Source organism: Artemia franciscana, chromosome 1 (assembly GCF_032884065.1).
Source record: "Artemia franciscana chromosome 1, ASM3288406v1, whole genome shotgun sequence".
In the NCBI taxonomy this organism is placed as follows: domain Eukaryota; kingdom Metazoa; phylum Arthropoda; class Branchiopoda; order Anostraca; family Artemiidae; genus Artemia; species Artemia franciscana.
The window spans coordinates 59102280-59116867 of NC_088863.1; the positions used below are offsets into that span (position 1 = coordinate 59102280).

Genomic DNA, 14588 nt, shown 5'->3' on the forward strand with positions numbered 1-14588 from the left:
ATAAGCACAAGTTTAAGATAGGTGACATAACCGGGCCGGATCCACTCTCTTTGGTGGAGTTGGGGGGGGGGGGGTAATTTGGAAAATTTTAGGAAAAATTAGGCATTTGTAACTTACGAACGGGTGATTAGATCTTAATGGAATTTGATATCCAGAAGGATCTTGTGCTTTAGAACTCTCTATTTAAATCTCGACCAGATCAGGTGACATTGAAGGGAATTGGACGGTGAAACCAGGATTTTGGGAAAACTTGAAAATCACTGTATCTTGCGAATGGGTGATCGGATCTTTTGGGAAAATCATATTTACGAAATCAGGAACCAGACTAGATTAAATTAGAAATAGTCTCTTCCCTAATTTGACCATCTGAGGGGGGGGGGAGCCAGCGAACAACATAGTTGAGAAGAACTTTGTCTATAAAGCAAATGATTATTCTTCTTAAGTATGGCTTGTGGTCTAAGGGTGTGATTCTCGCTTAGGGTGCGAAGGTTCTCAGGTTTGAATGACGGACCACCCTAATTTTTACATGAAGAAGTTCCGAAACTAGATACGTGATCTATATTGTTATCGCTGAAAGTTGGGCGGCGTATCAGGGACCCGACGAGAATAAATAAGAAATAGTCGCTTCCCCGATTTGACCATCTGGGGGGAGGGAGGAGTGGAAGGACAGTTAATTCGGAAAAATTAGAAAAAATGAGGCATTTTCAAGTTACGAACGGGCTATCGGATCTAAATAAAATTTGATATTTAGAATGAACTTGTGTCTCAGAGCTCTTATTTTAAATTCCGTCCGGATCCAGTGACATTGGGGGGAGTTTCAGGGGGAAACCAGAAATCTTGCAAAACGTTTAAAGTGGAGAGATCGTAATGAAACTTGGTGGGAAGAAGCTCTTTTCTCTTCTGACCTCCTCGTCACAAGTGTCATATGAGCTCTTGGCTCTTGTTTTACAATTCTGATAGACTAGTTTCGATCAATAAATTAATTCTTGTGCAATAAAGATTGAATCAAGTTTTCTTAGTTCTATCCCTTACTTTGTGCTTGCGTGATGCACTTTGTGCTTATACGCGATTATCTTGAGTAACTTTCAAGCGAAAGATAAACATTTGGATGTGTCTCTCGAACAGTTTGAAGTGAGCCGAGAACATGGTCCTCGATTTCGGAGATCTCTTACGTCAAGACAAATAATAAGTGGTAAAGAAATTTTCATCAAGCCACTTAAAAACAATGAGGTAAGCTTGGGTCTTTCCTTTTGATGTTTTTCATAAGCGGCCGAATTCAAGTTTTCTGCCTAAAGTGTATATATGAGTACTAACTGAAGTTTTGGAAATGAGCTATTCTATCTCAATTAGAGGCATATTTTCTGCAGAAACAGAAAGTGATTGCAGTTAGTTGTCTAAAGAAACTAAAATAAACTAAATAACGAGGAAGAAACGTACTACCATTCCACAAAAAAAAGCAAGATTTAAGCAATAAAGAATTTTGAAGACAGTGAAAATTGCTCAAACCTCAAATGAATATTTTGACCCTTGTAAATATATATAACTAAAAAAAGACATAAAGTGAAATGGAACCTATGAAACTAAAATTAAAAATAAAACACTCCCAGAATCATTACTTCAATGAAGTTCTATCAGAACCTAAAGTTCAACATAAGTTCAGTCAGGTCTTGGTAGAACTTCGCTGAAGTAATGATTCTGGAACTGTCATAATTTTTAATTTTAGTTTAAAAGATTGCATTTCATTCTAATTCTTATTTTGCCTATATGTCTTTTCTGAGGATGGCCCTTGACTAAAATATTCAGTTGAGGTTTGAGCCAATCTCACTGTCTTAGAAATCCCCTATTGTTTTCCTTGTTTGTTTTATAAAGTAAATTAAAAAAGAGACGTAAGCATGAGAGTGGGGTTAATTCTAATTTGTTTTGGTAGCGATTTTGCTTTCCTTTTGCTTGATGTTGTTATAATGCTCAAAAAGGAAAAGCACATAATTTCGTTTTAAAAGCAAAACTGTACCCCAATAGTAAACTATCACGTTAGGTAGGAAACGTGGTCGATTATGTTTCAATGATCAGTTCTGTTAGAACAAGGTATTGAATAATTATGCTGCCAGATTGGGATTTGTATATATATATATATATATATATACTAGCTGTTGGGTGGTAGGGCACTTCGCACCCCCCCAAGCCCCCCCGCGCGCGTAAGTCGTTACGCGCCATATTAGTTACGCGCCATTGTAGTTGTGTCCCTGTGTCCCACCTGTGAATATAGATAGATTTATATATGTGTTTCAAACTACGTAAAAATTGCGAATATACAACATTCTTGGCTTTCCCATTGTCTGTCCATATACAAAGCCGTATGTACTAATAATGACGTCATATGCAAACGCTCTTTTTACAAACAAACAAACATGCATACACACAACTCGTTTTTATATAGATATATAGATAGATAGATACAATACAAATTAACTACGTAAAACTTGTGAATATACAACAGTCTTCGCTGTCCCATTGTCTGTGCGTATAAATAGATTGTCAGGTTTACCGACCCTCAAAGATGCAACATACAATTTTACATTGGTAAAGCAATCTGTATTAAGATCTATACCGCATTTTTCTAGTGAATGCCCTTGAGCTTTGTTGATGGTGGTTGCAAATGCTAATCGAATTGGGAATTGCAATCTTTTAAATTGAAAAAGCAGATCCGTTGGAATCATGGGAATGCGAGGAATAAGAACAGCCTCACCCTCATAAGGCCCTGTCAAGATTGTGGCATCTATTAGGTTTTCCATTGTTTTTTTTTTACGGCAAGTCGCGTGCCATTGCAAAGCTTTGGTGGGTTGATATTTCTTAAAAGTATTATTGGTACGCCTATTTTTAGTTGTAGCAGGTGTGGTGGAAACCCTGAAGGATCTTTGGAATTTAAAAATTCAGATGGATAATTAACCGCTTCATTTGGTTCCGAAATACAAATTAACTGCGTAAAACTTGCGAATATACAACATTCTTCGCTGTCCAATTCTCGCTGCATATAAATAGATTGTCAGGTTTACCGACCCTCGAACATGCAACGTACAATTGTCCATGGGAAAAACAATCAGTATTAAGATCAATACCACATTTGTCTAATGATTGACCTTGAGCTTTGTTAATGGTGATTGCAAATGCTAATCGAATTGGGAATTGCAATCTTTTAAATTGAAAAGGCAGATCTGTTGGAATCATGGGAATGCGAGGAATAAGAACAGCCTCACCCTCAAAAGACCCTGTCAGGATTGTGGCCTCTATTAGGTTTTCCATTGTTTTTTTTACGGCAAGTCGAGTGCCATTGCAAAGCTTTGGTGGGCTTATATTTCTTAAAAGTATTATTGGTACGCCTATTTTTAGTTGTGGCACGTGTGGTGGAAACCCTGAAAGATCTATGGAATTTAAAAATTCAGATGGATAATTAACCGCTTCATTTGGTTCCAAAACTGTGTCGACTGACTTGTAAAGTACTGCCTGGTCTTGAATCTTGGTCAAAACAATATTGTTGATTTCGTGGACGTCTATATTTTTGGGTGCGAGAATCGCTCTTTCACTTAGCCGTTTATTATTTTTATAATTTTTTAGAATATTCGGAAGTACTTTTTCAATCAATTCATTTTTGGACGTCACTAAATTACAGAAATCAGCAGGTAGTTGTATACGTCCTGAAATTGAGTCTACTGGGAGCTTTCCGTTTCCCATTGCCAGCAATTGATCTGAAAATGTTTGACCAGAGTCATCGTTTTGCAATCGGACACGCATATTTGTAGTTAATTTTAATGTTTTTACGTGTGCCCATAAAGTAGAATTTTTCAGGCAAGCATTCATTTCGTCTGCAGGAGTTGATCTAGGTATTATAGGTAATGTTTGCCTGAAATCTCCCGCAAGCAATATTAAGGTGCTGCCAAAGGGTTTCGACTTCCCTCGCAAATCTTTCAAGCATTGATCCAGAGCCTCGAGCGATTTTTTGTGTGCCATTGTGCACTCATCCCAAATAATAAGTTTGCATTGCTGCAATACTTTACCCATCCCAGATGATTTGGAAATATTGCACGTGGGAGTTTCTGTAGAATGCAAGTTCAGAGGCAATTTCAAAGCGGAATGAGCAGTTCTTCCACCAGGCAGCAATGTTGCGGCTATTCCGGACGACGCAATTGCCAACGCTATATCATTTTTAGATCGAATTGATGCCAGAATCAGTTTTATCACAAACGTTTTACCAGTACCTCCTGGCGCATCCAAAAAGAAAATTTCTCCAACGTTGTTATCGACACAATGCATTATCGTATCATAAATGTCTTTTTGTTCCGACGTTAACTTGGAAATGTTATTTTGTACATACGACAATAGATCACTCGTACTGTAACTTTGTTCACGATCCAATTCTACACATGTCGAAACAGCAGCGATACGGTTAGGTGAAGGCATTCCCAAATCCTGAAGAGGTTTGTTTGCCATACTTACGCACAAATCTTCTATAACAACTGAAGAGTAGTTATAAATTTCTGATGTAAAATCAAAAGTCATGTCTGACGTCTCTAACTGTTTTCGATGAAGTATATCTTCGGAAATTTTTGACTTATATTTTTCCCATAACTCTGTAGGAGCTGATGGAGAGAAAGTTGTTAAAATGATGCCAAACAATGCACGAATTTGACTTGGGGTTGACGTTTCGCACGCGTCATTGATGCAGTTATCCCAGTGTTGGTCATTCTCCAATAAATTCAGAGCTTGGCATGCACTACGGTAAGTTTCATGTATAGTACCATTTACAGTCCTCAAATACTCAAAGGATGTCGGACCGGGTACATTCACCAAAAGCAGGCGTAGAAAGAAGCATTCATGTTGATTGGGGTGAACGGTGTAGAGTCTTCCTATCGTGGTATCTTTGAAGATGGTAGGTTGGCCGTCGACTGACTTACCCTGTTTTCGACGTTCAAATACTTTATTTTTAGTATTCCACGTGTAATACGAAGGCACTTCAGTATACAGCAGTTTTTTTGCAAAAGAATCATTTTTGCAAAGTGAAAAAAAAGCTGTTAATGTTGTATCCGGTGGATTCAGGACTCTTTGTTGCACGTTGGTTTCCGTGAAATAAACACGTTGACCATTCTGTAAATGTACCGCTAAGTGAACAACAGCTGGACTACGTTCATGTATCGGAAATGAAAGAATTCGCCAAACAGCTTCATTATTGCTTATGTATCTTCCAGCCTGATATTCTACGATTTCATCGAAATCTTTGATTTCGGACTGCAAGCCAAAAACTGCCATGTCGCTGCCTTTGTTGACGAATTTACATATGTATTTGATTGCCTTTACGGAGTTACAGTATTCAACGTTTATGTGTGCATTAAATGTTTTTGATAATAATGGGGAATATGGTACAACCCACTGGTTATCTACTTCGATGGTGGTACCGTTACGCTTCTTTATTGTTGCTGTATTACCGCCATCTTCAGTAGATCTTCTTCTATATTGTGGGTAACCATCATTGCCAGTAATTGTTTTGGGTACTAAAAGTCGAGGATATTGCTTTGTGCACCTTCCTTTGGCCATGCATGGTGAATTTTCGTTCAGTGCACCGCAAGGTCCATGTATCATATTTTTTACAATAATATCATGTAACCCCTTATCGACATTTTTATCAGGTATTTCAGCGGAAATCACATCATCAATTTCGTTTGAAGTAATTTTTTTATGTAGCCAGATTAGTATATGTGCGTGTGGCAAACCTCGTTTTTGCCATTCCACTGAGTACATCCAGCATCGCACTGACCCAAACACTTCATGTTTTACAAGGTAGTTTATCAGTGATTTCAACTTTTGCCGGAAGACACGTTCCGTAATGTCATGCCTATGAACCGCCGATTGTCCTTGAAGTAAAAGCTGCAGTATCTCGTCCCAAGATTGATTACATGTAAATGTAATAAATAAATCTGGACGACCATAGAGACGAACATACGCAATAGCATCTTGAGCATATTCATGCATATGACGGGGACTGCCAGCATATGACGAAGGTAAAATTGTTAATCTTCCAACGTTTGTGGTATTACCGTCATTTATAACTGCATCTCGCAAATGAATGTATTGTTCAGAGCGGAGCTTGGTCTGATTCGGGCGGATATATAGCAAATGTTCTGATTCAATTTTAGCATACATATCCACGACAAATTGGTGAAACAATTCACGGCATTTTAAAATATAATTTTCTTCATCCTGCCGAATCATTAGTCTATAGGAATAATAATGCATTGCACTGCATTTCTTATTCATTTCTTTGTTAGTGGCTGGATTCATCAATTTAATATTAAAGTGATAGCCGTCGGCTCCATCCCAAAAAATGATAGGATATTGTAGGGCATCGTAGCATCGATGAGTTTCAGCAATTCTTAACAACTGAGCGTTTTGCTTATTTAGGATAATATCTCGAGGTAAAAACTGATCACCGACCATAACGATTGCCACTTCGTCGATAGTCGGAGCATTGTATCTACGCACATGTTGGCCAGGAGGCGTTTTGTCAGCGGAAATAATGAGTATCAGTAGGCATCAAATCGATGGCTGTTTTGAACAGACGCACTAAATTATTATTTTCGTGGAAAAGATGTTGCAATTGGGAAACGATTGTCCTTTCAACGTTGGGAGAAATTTCGCAACGTGCATTCAATTCAGAATTTCTATCACTGATGAAGTACAATTGTAAAAATTTATGATTCTCGCCTGAGAATGGTAGAAGGGACCCTGCTTTATGATAAATTTGCCCTTTTACTTTGAAAGTAGACATAAATTGATCTGGATTTTCGATTTGGGCTCCAAACGACGTCATTTGGAAACATGAGTTGTATTGTCTGATTTTTGACAAAAAACGCTTAGATTCTGACGTAGTTCCAGTAAGGAAAGTCTTCAATGGCTCTGGTGGTGCAGCCAATAGAGGAAGTTTAACTTTTCCTGAGGCGCAACACATTCCCATTGTTTCACCATTGAATTTCAAGGCCTTGCAATAGGGACAAATTTTAGACATTGTCCCGATTTGAACACATCTACTCAAGCTATAATCATCGACTGGGTTGTACCTGAATGCCAGGCGATAACTTTCAGATTGCTCTGATTCCTCGGCACGCTTTCTTTTCTTACTTTCTCTATCAGCAGCAAGCCTGATTTCCTGCTGTTCTTGTAATTCCTCGGCACGGTTTCTTTTCTTACTTTCTCTATAAGCAGCAAGCCTGATTTCTTGCTGTTCTTGTGATTCCTCGGCACGCTTTCTTTTCTTACTTTCTCTATCAGCAGCAAGCCTGATTTCTTGCTGTTCTTGTAATTCCTCGGCACGCCTTCTTTTTTCACATTCTCTTTTAGCAGCAAGTCTGCTTCTGCGTTGCTCTGGTAGTTCCTCGGCATGCTTTCTGTTCTTTCTTTCTCTATCAGCCTCAAGCCTGTTTCCCTGCTGGTCTTTTGATTCCTCGGCACGCCTTCTTTTTTCACTTTCTCTTTTAGCAGCAAGTCTGCTTCTGCGTTGCTCTGGTAGTTCCTCGGCACGCTTTCTTTTCTGACTTTCTCTATCAGCAGCAAGTTTTTTGGCATAGACTCTTTGAGCATCTTCGTCAGTCTTTGTAAACTTAAACATTAATAGATTTCTACGCGAACATATGTCTTATATAACTTGAATGACGTCACCTTCAAAGCAAAAATGACGGCAACTAATTTCATGACGTCAGCCGAAACATGACGTCACCTAATCCACAGATCCACAGACAGACAGACAACTTATTTTTATATATATAGATAGATATATATAGATAGATATATATATAGATAGATATATATATATATATATATATATATATATATATATATATATATATATATATATATATATATATATATTTATATATGACTATAGGATGACTATTTGAAAGAGGGGTTGGGATAGGAATTAATTTCACATCTCCCTTCATCTTTGTTGAATCTGGGCATGATCTGAAAAAAAAACGATCAGAAATAAAATAAAATAAAAAGTTCCTTTAGATGAAATTGAGAAGTAACATTAAAACATAAAATTATCAGAAATTATTTTATGTTTTATATAAACATATAAAATATTTTATATAAGGCCATTCCCAATCTGTAGGGGGAATGCCCTACAGATATGTAGAGTACCTCTATAGGAGACACAACCGAGATGGACCTTGTCCCTGGGGGTCCATAATAGAAAACTGGGGCACCTTCTTCTGGCTTCATAAATACAGGTGCAGGAGGAAGAAAGCCCCTCAAATGTACACTCAACAGGTTCCACTGGCATGTCCGCACGTCCCTTGAGTTACAAACCTTCTCCCAGCAATGGGTTAGATTACATGGTAATGTAGAAGACCATCGTGGGAGAATCCTCTATAGGTGGACAACTACGGCAGGGCGTAGGATCCAGACTCATGGACAACTGCCTCTGTAAAGGGCTGCTTCGACCCTTTTGGGGTACCTGCAAGACTGGAAAACTTGCGGTCAACTTTTCCCACTTGAGGAGTGGCGCCACTTGAGGAAATTATATCCTAGTAAACAACACAGCACTCGCAAGGGATTCTGATTATTGGATATTTTTCTTGGCTTGGTTTGTTTTGATGGGGGTTTTTGGGCTTAAATACCTCTTCCTAGCTAATTTATCTACTATGGGTTGCCTCTCCGTTGTAGCATAATATTCGGAGGCATGAATATATAATGAGTCGGAGGTAATAGGCTTGGGACTGTCTGTACAGGATTTCGACTCTTGTTGATAGAAGAGCATCGGCAAGTGCTGAAAACCATGTTATGACCAAGATGGGTCCAGTATAGCACAAAGCCTCCATCTTACTGGAGGTCCCAAGGACTTCTTGCTGTCCGGTTCTAAGCCGGCTTAAGCGCTTCGATGTAGACTTGAGAAGATACCTTGGTCCCAGTCCTGCACTGGTATCCGGGATCATTGCTTTTCCTGAGGCCAAGATAATTTCAAAGATTTAAACAACATGAAAATTGAAACTTGGAATGTTAAGACGTTAAAAAATGACTATCACATCGATATTTTGACTGACAAATTCAGACGGTTAGAACTAGATTTAATAGAAGTTTCAGAAACTCATATCCCAGGGGTAGGAAGTATGAAATTAGGCGACATAGATTTTTTTTTTACTCAGGCAGGATGGATGGGGTACATAAAAAGGGAGTAGGGATCATGATGAATAAGGAAGTTGCTAAGTCTTATTTAGGCTGGGAAGGCATTAATAATAGAATACTAATTGCTCATTTTATGACTAAAAAGTTAAGGGTATCAGTTATAGTAGTATATGCCCCTGTTGAGCCAACTGACGGAGATACTAGAGACTCAGAAACAATTAGTGAATGGGGCCACAATTAGTGATAAGGAAAAAATTAAAGAAAGATGGGCAGAACATTTTGAGAATGTACTAAACCGATATACAGTTGCAGGAAAAGATATAGATGAAAATGAAAAAATTTGTGATACCTTGGATGTGAAGGAAGATTTGTTTTGTGAGGAAGAATTAGCGACAATACTAAAAGGATTAAAAAGTAATAAGGCACCAGGTGCTGAATACAGGTACTATTAATACAGATGTAGACCTAAATAGCCAATTTGGCCTTTTTAAACACCTCACAAGCCAAACCTTACAGAAAACACCTTAAAGTATTTAAATTAAGAAGAATACTTATTAGAAACGATGCTAGTAATACAGAAATCGACTTAAACAGCCAGTTCGGCCTGTTTGAAACACCTCCCAAGCTACACCTAAGAGAATTTCAATTCAAAAGAATACTTATTAAAAGTTTTTTGAAGAAGAAAGCCATCTAAGGTCAATATAATATTAAAACAACATCGTTGATTCTTTCCCTATATTTTCCACAAAAGTTGGTGCTTATCAAACAGTTCATGGTAACGAACTATAGTAAGGAGTGACCTGGCATAATAGTAACTGAAACTCTAAAAACGGAATTTTGATACCAATAGTTACACCAAAGTTTTTACATCAAGTTTTTTACTGTTTTAAAATTTAGTATTGAGAGAAAGAGCCAACTTTAGCGTAAAGAGCGGAGCGTTGAGGCGGAAACAGCCTTTTTCATATACGGAGTGTATCAAAGTAAGGAGTAAGCTCCTTACTTTCAGTTAAAAACACTTGTTTTTTTATTTAATAAATACGGTACATTTCTCTGGGTTCTCTTCTCTGTCCCACTAAGGGTTGGGGGTATTTGGATCATTTGGATCATTGGCCCTGCAATCACTATTGACTCTTAAAAAAGGCACCAGGACTTTTGATGTCAATAAAAACCTTACTTGTCCTTCGGGGGAAAATTACAACCCTTGTCCTTGGTTTTTTTTTTTGGGGGGGGGGGGTAGGAATCAATTTTCATAGAGTTAGTTGTTGTGGTTTTGAAATTATGAATACAAGTGCAAATGATAAAATTTTTGTTCCAGGTCATTCCAGTGCAGCTTCCGGAAGGAAACAGGAAAAAAACTCTTTTACATATTTGTTCAACCTGTTAAATCCTCTCCTTAAGTCGCCGCCTTTTTGGGTTATATCTTTTAAATTGAGTTATAGATTACTAAGTTAAACACAATTACTTGGTATAATCTAAAGGCAGCTTATTATGATTTTTTTAACCTTTAATATATTTTTCAAACACAGAATGGGGGGGGGGAGGATTATTTTCAATATTTAAATGATATTTCAAAAAAGGCATTGTTCCTCTTAATATTCCTCTAGCATCTAATTTCCCATTTTTCTCTTTCGGGTGAAACAGTTTCCTTTCGGGTAGCCTTCCACGACTTGCCAAGAAATTCACCAAACTCAGACTTCCCCTCCACCATCACCAGTTACTGTACAGATCATGCTGAATTCACGAAAAGGAGAACCAGCTCAGTGTATTTCCATATTTCTTTTTTCTTTACAGTCACTTTTGTAAGGTTTTGTAACTTTTGTTTTCTTTACAATAGACATTACGATAACTTATAACTTTATTCTTTCAAATCAAGAACAATAGCTTTGTTTATTCAAATCAAGACTTTTTTCTTCAAAAATAAACTTGATTATATTCTTATGAATTGTTTTGATTTAATTATTACTTTTAAGAAATAGATTTATAGAGGTTAGCATTCAGAGTTGGATCCAGATTGATTGATTACTTGCATCTCAGGAATTTTAAAATAAGAATAGTTTTACTGTGGACCCTAGTCTGTAAGCCAACATGTTTTCTCGGCTCCTCAGTTCCTTACAGTCAACAGCTTTGTGACAAAACTTTCCAAAGTAATAGCAACCTCGTGCCCTTCTGTTAGTTTGCTTGTGCTGTTCGTCTCGACTGCTGGATCCGGCCGTTTCGGATTCGGTATTCACGGGCTTGTTCACAGGTTTTGCTTGTTGTGCATGCTTCGGAGCCATTGGTTTCCTTGAAGACTAATATGAGCTTCCTTTTAATCCTTCGCTTCGGTCATCTTTGTGGGCTAGAAAGACGTTTAGTCAGACACCTTGCATACAGCAACGAGGGTTGAGTCCTTGAGTTCTCTCAACCGGAAGTACTTGATGAAAGTGATGTATTGCTCCACTACCAGTTTTCTATGTTCTCAGCCCATCTGCGGTCGCGATCGATCTGTACTCGGTGACGTCAAACCATTGGGTCAGCAGCTGCTCTAGTTTCTTAGCGCAGTCGGTAAATGACTAGTCTGCTTCCTTCTGTTTCATACAAATAATTGGCGATAGGTTTCAGAAGTCACTCGAAATCTTCTCAGAATAGCTACTTTTAAGAAGTCATAGTCCGAACTATCGGCTATAAGAACAATCTGGATCGTAGTATTCTCAGCTTTAACTGGTGCATTCTGAATGACAGACTGATTTATCTGTACCGCTGGAACAAAATGAGTAAACTGCGAAGTCAAAGATTCCAGCTACTGTTGCATCTGCCATTGGCTTGTCCCCCATTCTCGCTCTAGTTACGCCTGAATTGTTTCCATGCTCACTTTGATCGAAGCACAAAACATTGCCATTAGACACTCTTCGTCCATCTCCACGGTCTTGTCCGTAGGTAGGAGTTGATCTGCTCGTGTCCACGGTGTTGTGCGCACTTTGGCCTTATCCTGTTCCTTCAGACTCAAGCAGGTGCAAAGTTGGCTTGATTTATGCAAAAATTCAATTAGCCAAAAATCGGAAAAATTCTAAAGTCTCACTATATTTGGTTCACAATCCCACTTCTGACACCACTTATGTCGTAATCCGTATAGAGAAATGCAAATTTTATTAACTCTACGATACAACATAAAATTCACCCTTCTATTCACTTTTCACGCCGGTAGCTAACTAACTTTTCATTCAACGGAGTGTAATTCACCACATAGGTGTACATCTGGCTGAACGCAAGACTGGGGACCTTGCGGTCAACTCTATTCCCAAGAAACATTGATGGATCTGAGACCTAGAAGAAAAGTTGTAACAACTACGGCGTCCCCGGCAAGCGACGCGGCCCCCGTATTGGCACGGGTGTCGAGAAATAAACTAGCCAACCATACTACGGCGTTCCCGGCAGGCGACGCGACTTTTAATATGGCGGCGAAGTCGAAAAATCTTTTCAACGCCATAAATCTAGGAAAACCTACCACAGTCATTAAACAGGCAAAATCCAGGATAAATGTTGGATGCTGGAATGTAAGATCCACTAAACAAGAAGCCACACAAGCTTTTCTTGTCCATGAGACGGAGAAGTACAACATAGACATACTCTGCATATCCGAGACCAGAATCTCCGGTTCTGGCTCTATAGTTATAACGGCTCTAGAAACACTACTTCAGTTCCACTTTTTCTATTCCGGAATAGAAGATAATTCAGGACTCCATGGAGTTGGTTTCATCATGAACCAAAGAACCAGAAACGCTCTCCTAGAATGGGAACCAGTCTCCTGTAGACTTGTTAGAATCAGACTAAAAGGAAACCCTGCAAATGTGTCCATAATTTCTACCTATGCCCCCACCCGTGACGCTACTGAAACGACCATGGATGATTTATACGGTGAACTGCAGCAGTTGTCTTCTTCTATAGCCGCACGTGATTACTTGATTGTTGCTGGAGACTTCAACGCAAGAGTTGGTCCATCTGACCAGACCACAAGACAAATCCTGGGAAAATTTGGACAGGGTCACAGATGCGAGAATGGGCAGAGGTTGGTAAACTATGCCTTGATGAACCACATTGTTATCACCAATACCATATTTCAACACAAACCTAGCCACCTCTTAACTTGGCATTCAAATGACGGTGTCACTAAGGCCCAAATTGACTTCATTCTCGTACGCCAGCGCTGGAAAAGCTCCGTGCAGGACTCTCGCTCTTACAATGGCGAGGACACAGGCTCACAGTCTGGATCTGACCACAGGCTCGTAGCAGCAAAAATTTTGCTACGTCTTGCAATTCGAAGAAAAAACAAGTCAGAGGTCGGCTTCGATATCGGTAAACTTCAAGACAAAGAAGTGCGGCAGGCCCTCAATTTGGAACTAACTAACCGGTTTGACGCCCTCAGCTCTGATGAAAACCTAACTCCCGATAAGAGATGGGAGACCTTTAAGACCGTGATGACAGAGACTGCCGATGAGATCCTAGGCCGAGCAAAAATCAAACGACAACACTGGATAACCGCTAGAACCCTGTCAATAGTCGGTGAACGAAGACAAAAGATGGGAGGCCTTAAAGAAGAAACAAAGGAGTTGCGCAGACAGGTAAAACGCTCTGTTCGGCTGGACCGCCGCCAAATGTGGGAAGATGCTGCCGAGTCATTAGAGAAAGCAGCACGCTTAATTGACACCCGCAAGTTTTACCAGATCCTGAAGGAATCCGTTGGTAAGAAAGCTGCTGTCTCAGAAATAATCAAAAACAGATGAGGAAAAATCATTAGTTGTCAGAAGGAACGTTCAGCAAGATGGAAGGATCACTTTCAGCTCCTCCTGAACCCATCCCCTTCATCTACTCATGATGCCTTCCCACCTTCCGTCTCAAAAGAGCCTTATGATATCGAGCTGGATACACCGACCAGAGCCGAAATACTAAAAGCGATCAAAACCCTAAAAAACCACAAAGTCCCAGGTGAAGACGACCTCCCCCAGGAACTATACAAACAATGCCCTGAGGTCACTGCTGAACAGCTCCATGGCATTCTCGACGAAGTGTGGAGGACCAACACTTTTCCAAAAGACTGGAACACATCAGTCATCCTCCCTTTCTATAAGAAAGGAGACAAAACCGAATGCAAAAATTACCGCGGAATAAGTCTCATAGACATTGCCGTCAAAATATTCGGGATCATACTCTTGAACCGCTTTAAAGGGGCAAGGGAGGAAAGAACTCGAGGAAATCAAGCCAGCTTTCGACCAGGTAGAGGGTGTACTGATAATATCTTCGCCTTTCGCCTCATTATCCAGCAGTTTGAAAGATACGACCTACCCCTGATCTTGATGTTCCTGGACTTCATTGCTGCCTTCGACTCTGTCACTCGCCAGAAACTTTGGAAGATCCTGGAGAATGACGGAATGCCACTGAAG

General features: G+C 39.3%; 2 protein-coding genes and 1 long non-coding RNA gene across 3 annotated transcripts in view; 2 read left to right on the forward strand and 1 right to left on the reverse strand.

The window, feature by feature from the left end:
- The window catches only part of LOC136032021 (uncharacterized), a 107382-nt gene that overhangs the window by 89885 nt on the left and 2909 nt on the right, over nt 1–14588 (reverse strand). The window lies entirely within an intron of this gene.
- LOC136032017 (uncharacterized) lies at nt 1035–11024 on the forward strand. The gene is made up of 2 exons (XR_010618626.1): nt 1035–1230; nt 10487–11024. It is a non-coding gene; the product is annotated as an uncharacterized LOC136032017 (long non-coding RNA).
- On the forward strand, nt 12603–13931 carry LOC136035291 (craniofacial development protein 2-like). Its single transcript, XM_065717018.1, has one exon. It carries the CDS (start codon nt 12603–12605, stop codon nt 13929–13931), a length of 1329 nt encoding a protein of 442 aa, XP_065573090.1.